This window comes from Lutra lutra, chromosome 11 (genome assembly GCF_902655055.1).
Source record: "Lutra lutra chromosome 11, mLutLut1.2, whole genome shotgun sequence".
Lineage (NCBI taxonomy): Eukaryota > Metazoa > Chordata > Mammalia > Carnivora > Mustelidae > Lutra > Lutra lutra.
In genome coordinates this window covers 96,946,198-96,951,699 of record NC_062288.1, presented here as the reverse complement: position 1 = coordinate 96,951,699, position 5,502 = coordinate 96,946,198, and the positions used below count along the sequence as shown (strand labels likewise).

The window sequence follows — 5,502 nt, the reverse complement described above, 5'->3', positions numbered from 1 at the left end:
ACCACCTCACACCAGTCAGAATGGCTAAAATTAACAAGTCAGGAAATGACAGATGCTGGCGAGGTTGCGGAGAGAGGGGAACCCTCCTACACTGTTGGTAGGAATGCAAGCTGGTGCAACCACTCTGGAAAACAGCATGGAGGTTCCTCAAAAAACTGAAAATAGAGCTTCCCTATGACCCAGCGATTGCACTACTGGGTATATATCCTAAAGATACAAACATGGTGCTCCAAAGGGGCATGTGCACCCGAATGTTTATAGCAGCAATGTCCACAATAGCCAAACTAGGAAAGAACCTAGATGTCCATCAGCAGATGAATGGATAAAGAAGAAGTGGTATATATATACAATGGAATACTATGCAGCCATCAAAAGAAATGAAATCTTGCCATTTGTGACCATGTGGATGGAACTAGAGGGTATTAGGCTTAGCGAAATAAGCCAATCAGAGAAAGACAACTATCATATAATCTCCCCGATATGAGGAAGTGGAGATGCAATGTGGGGGGTTTGGGGGGTAGGAAAAGAAAAAATGAAAGAAGATGGGATCGGGAGGGAGACAAACCATAAAAGACTCAATCTCAAAAAACAGACTGAGGGTTGCTGGGGGGAGGGGAGATGGGAGAGGGTGGTGGGGATATGGACATTGGGGAGGGTATATTCTATGATGAGTGCTGTGAAATGTGTAAACCTGGTGATTCACAGACCTGTACCCTGGGGATAAAAATACATTATATGTTTATTTAAAAATTTAAAAATTAAATAAAAAATAAATAAATAGCAAAAAAAAAGCATATTACAAATGAAATCCCAAATCCAGATAAATGTTTTGTTAACTATCACTTTTTCTGTCTCACTCTAGCATAAAGCAGACTTACAATTTACATTGTTAGTTGTTCTAGGTTGTAAATATAACTGCCTACATTAGCTGTCCTTATGCTGTCCTCACTTTGAAGTGCCCAGCTGGCAATCAGAGATTACCATAGAAATAAATGGCTGGTGCAGTCTTGCTAGAATGCATGCAGATGTACATATGTCCAGAAGACTGGAAACTTGAGACAATAGCAGAGAATGGACTGGGATTGGGAGGAAGAACCTCTCCCATTTTCTGGAGGGTCCTCAGGGTTAGGATCAGGAGTCCCTCTCTAAAATTAGCAAAGGAAAAAACAGGTTTTTAGGGGATTTCTGGTGAAGTTAAGGCTTTGACTGAGTCCAGTATGCATGCTTTTTCATATTGGTGCACATTTTAGAGGTCCGTTGTAATGTCTGCTATTGGGGGTGGGATGATTTTTTTCTCTGAGTAGCTAGAGTATCAGAGAAGAGTCCAAGATATAGGGTAGAGGGAGGGATCTGGTTAGTGTCTGAGGTATCTTTCCAAAACCTAGGCTTGATCCCTTGAGAAGACGGTCTTGTTATTGAAAGCCTCTGATTGGTGATATTTCATGTTTTCTCATTAAGCAAAAAGTTTAGAAAATTCTGATACTTAATTGGTCAAAAACGGGAATAACTAAAAGTTTGTTCTGTTCTCCCCAGATTGATTGCTTAGGGATGCCCTGAACCTGGACTAATTAAGAAGAGGAACCTCAGTGACTAAGTCCCTCTGGGAAGGAGGGTAGCAGGAGTGAAGTAGAGAGAGAGAAAGAGACCTTAAGCTCCCCCACAACACTGTTATTTCTGGACTTTTTCCTAGGCTCCTCCTGATGAAGTTGCTCAGCCCGATACATGGCTGAGCAGTAGGTAGACAGGACTTACCTTTAGCCGAGGCCGAGGGAGACTGAGAAGTGGTGGAGAGGCCCCTCCATGGAGGTGAGTGCCTTCTCGGGGTTGCTTTCTACCAGGGAAAGTCAAAGAACATCAGGGTGAGAGTTCTGGGCTATGTTACTTACGAGAATAAGGAGGCATAGAGCCTAGGGGTGGATGAGAGGATCAGCAAGGTAGACAGGCTCATTTCCAACATTTCCACACATAACAGAGAGCAGATTTAGTTCTTTTCCATCCCAATATTAAGAACAGATATTGATCCTTGAAAGCAGTAAAGATTCTTCTATATTTTTTCACCAGTGCTCATTATGCAGACATTGTAGAAATATAGGTCACTGAGCTGTTCCAACAATTCTGTCCTCAACCTGTTTTCCCATCCTTAAAAGGCCCACAGAGACTTAGAGGAGGTTGTAGGAGTAAGGGAAGTGAGGAAGGGAAAATGGTACTGTGAACCGTGAAGGGAAACCAAGAAGAGTAGGCTCCAAAGGGTATCACAACTATTCAGGTGAGGAACAAGTACTATTTAATCATATATCACACATCTATTCATCCACCACGTATCAACAGTTTATCAGCACTATATTATAGCTCAACAATAACATCTATATAAACATGTCCCTGTTCTCATAGAGTTTCTATTCTAGTGTCACAGATGAACAATGAATAAGCATAATTAAATTTCCTGTCCATCTTCCTTGCTTTGCATTTACTTCAGAATGATTAAGAAACTAACACCATAACTTCAGTTACTTATCTTGTATATGGTCTAACATCCACCATACCCTTGAATATAAGCACCACAGCACAGGGATTTTTGTTTGTTGTAGTCACTGCTGCATTTGCTTCATGTTATGTGAAGGAATGAAGTAAGTACAATCATAGCAGGTAATAATAAGTGCTACTAAGAAATGCTAAAGTCCAAAAATGAGCAAATCATTCCTAGTTGCGGTAGGATAACTGGCAAGAGTCCTCAAGGAGATGACATTTGAGTAATGGGATGGATAAAGTGAGAGATAGAAATTCAGACATCCTAAGGGGTTACTGGCCTCAGATCTATTGTTGTCAGTGCCAGGTGCCACTTCTATTTCCTTGTAACACTTTGCAGGGCATATGGAGTTAGAGAAGAATGATTCTGCCCTGGGACATTATCTCAAGCTCCAGAGTTCTCATTTGTAGATCACTGATGCTCTGTACAATGGAGGTTTAAAATCTGGGGAAAGCAGGGAGGTTGGTGTTAGACATTGTTCCATTTTTCTACTGCCCCCAGATGGGTCTATACAGTACCAGTAAGGATGCGGCATAGGGTTCAACGTTCTATGTTTTGGACATCATCGAGAACACCATTATGTCATAATGCCACATGTCCACAATAAGAAGTGGACAGTACAGGACTGGAGAGGCTGATCAACTCATATTCAAAGCTCACCAGTTTAAAGATTATTTATTTATATATTTGACAGAGAGAGATCACAAGTAGACGGAGAGGCAGGCAGAGAGAGAGAGAGAGGGAAGCAGGCTTCTCGCCGAGCAGAGAGCCCGATGCGGGACTCGATCCCAGGACCCTGAGATCATGACCTGAGCCGAAGGCAGCGGCTTAACCCACTGAGCCACCCAGGCGCCCAAAGCTCACCAGTTTAAACAGACTTATCCTCTGTCCACTGAGAGAAGGCACATCCCGTGGGGTAAAACAATGGAAAGTTTTCTTATCTCCAGTAGTGATGAAGAAGTCTTTCCCTTCTCAAGACAGGAAGTCTGGGGCACCTGAGTGGCTCAGTGGGTTAAAGCCTCTGCTTTCGGCTCAGGTCATGATCTCAGGGTCCTGGGATCGAGCCCCACATCGGGCTCTCTGCTGGGCGGTGAGCCTGCTTCCCCCTCCCCTCCTCTCTGCCTGCCTCTCTGCCTGCTTGTGATCTCTCTCTCTCTCTCTCTCTCTGTCAAATAAATCAATAAAATCTTAAAAAAAAAAAGACAGAACATCTTGAGGTAGATTGCGTGTGTCCACATTCAGGTGTGATCTTGTGCAGAGTGGGAGAAATAGGGTCATGTTACTTGATCTTCTGTTGGAAATAGTTTGTCATCCTGACCTGTCTTCTTTCTCTTTTGAAAACAGGGCCATGTGGAGCCATGTTACCAATCTGTGTTCTCTAGGTTTTACAAGGAGCAGAAACAAGGACTAAATGATGAGCAATCTGTCTAGTGCCACTGAGTTCTACCTTCTAGGATTCCCTGGGTCCCAAGAACTACACCACTTTCTTTTTGCTGTATTCTTTTTGTTCTACTTAGTGACACTAATGGGAAACACAGTCATCATTGTGATTGTGTGTGTTGATAAACGTCTGCAGTCTCCCATGTATTTCTTCCTTGGTCATCTCTCTGCCATGGAGATCCTGATCACATCGATCATCGTGCCCATGATGCTTTGGGGGTTGCTGCTCCCTGGGATGCAGACAATATCTCTGGCTACATGTGTCACCCAGCTCTTCCTGTACCTTGCTGTGGGAACCACAGAGTTTGCATTACTGGGAGTAATGGCTGTGGACCGTTATGTGGCTGTCTGTAACCCTCTGAGGTACAACATCATTATGAACAGCCGCACCTGCATCTGGGTGGTCATTATGTCATGGATGTTTGGGTTCCTTTCTGAAATATGGCCTGTCTATGCCACATTTCAGTTAACCTTCTGCAAGTCGAATCTGTTAGACCATTTTTTCTGTGAGCGAGGGCAGCTGCTCAAATTGTCCTGCAATGACACACTTTTCACAGAGTTTGTTCTTTTCTTAATGGCTATTGTCATTATCATTGGCTCTCTGGCCCCAACAATTGTCTCCTACACCTACATCATCTCTACCATCCTCAAGATCCCCACAGCCTCCGGCCGGAGGAAAGCCTTCTCTACTTGTGCCTCTCATTTCACCTTTGTTGTGATAGGCTATGGCAGCTGCTTGTTTCTCTATGTGAAGCCCAAGCAAACACAGGCAGCAGAATACAATAAGATAGTGTCCCTGTTGATTTCTGTGTTAACTCCTTTCCTGAACCCTTTCATCTTCACCCTCAGGAATGACAAAGTCAAAGAGGCCCTTCAGGATGGTATGAAACGCTGCAGTCAACTCCTCAAAGACTAGACCTCTCTGCCTACATTTTGGGTAGTAATATCCTCTATAGAGTATTCAGCAACCTAGAAAACCCTAGCTGTTCTCTTACCATCATCACCTTTCCAAGGATCAGTAGTGTACAATTCCCAATCAGGCCATCGAAGGAGACAAGGCAGAGAAAACTGAAACCCATTCTCTGCCCACTAGAATCCCATTCCTGTGTCTGATGATTCCACTATTGAACTGTGGAAGCATATCCTTGGGACTGGAGGATTAGAGAAAAGAAATAGACATATTGTTGTAGCTTTCTATGGCTCAGTGAATTTGCCTATAATCTGTTATGAAAATGCATTTCCTAGGGGTGAAGGAAGTGGAGGGAAGGAGAGGGGAGTCATCTGGTATAATCAGAGTACCAAGGGAGAGATGCTTATTTTGTTTCTTTATCAACTATTGTGGAGCTTTTCATAATTTTTATGCAATTTCTTGGTGATATGACTGTAAGCACTTTATTTTTATAATAATTTTTGGAAGATTTTATTTATTTCTTTGACACAGAGAGATCACAAGTAGTAAGAGAGGCAGGCGGGGGGCGGGGGGGAAGCAGGTTCCCTACTGAGCAGAGAGCCTGATGCAGGGCTCCATCCCAGGT

General features: G+C 43.3%; 1 protein-coding gene across 1 annotated transcript; it reads left to right on the top strand.

The window, feature by feature from the left end:
• The first annotated feature begins 3,879 nt into the window (after positions 1-3,879).
• LOC125081194 (olfactory receptor 9A4-like) lies at positions 3,880-5,109 on the top strand. The gene has a single exon (XM_047695737.1). It carries the CDS (start codon positions 3,939-3,941, stop codon positions 4,881-4,883), a length of 945 nt encoding a protein of 314 aa, XP_047551693.1. The 5' UTR covers positions 3,880-3,938; the 3' UTR covers positions 4,884-5,109.
• The last annotated feature ends 393 nt before the right edge of the window (positions 5,110-5,502 follow it).

Coding starts and splice junctions, on each gene's coding strand:
- LOC125081194 (XM_047695737.1), top strand. CDS start 3,939: ATGATGAGCAATCTGTCTAGTGCCACTGAGTTCTACCTTCTAGGATTC.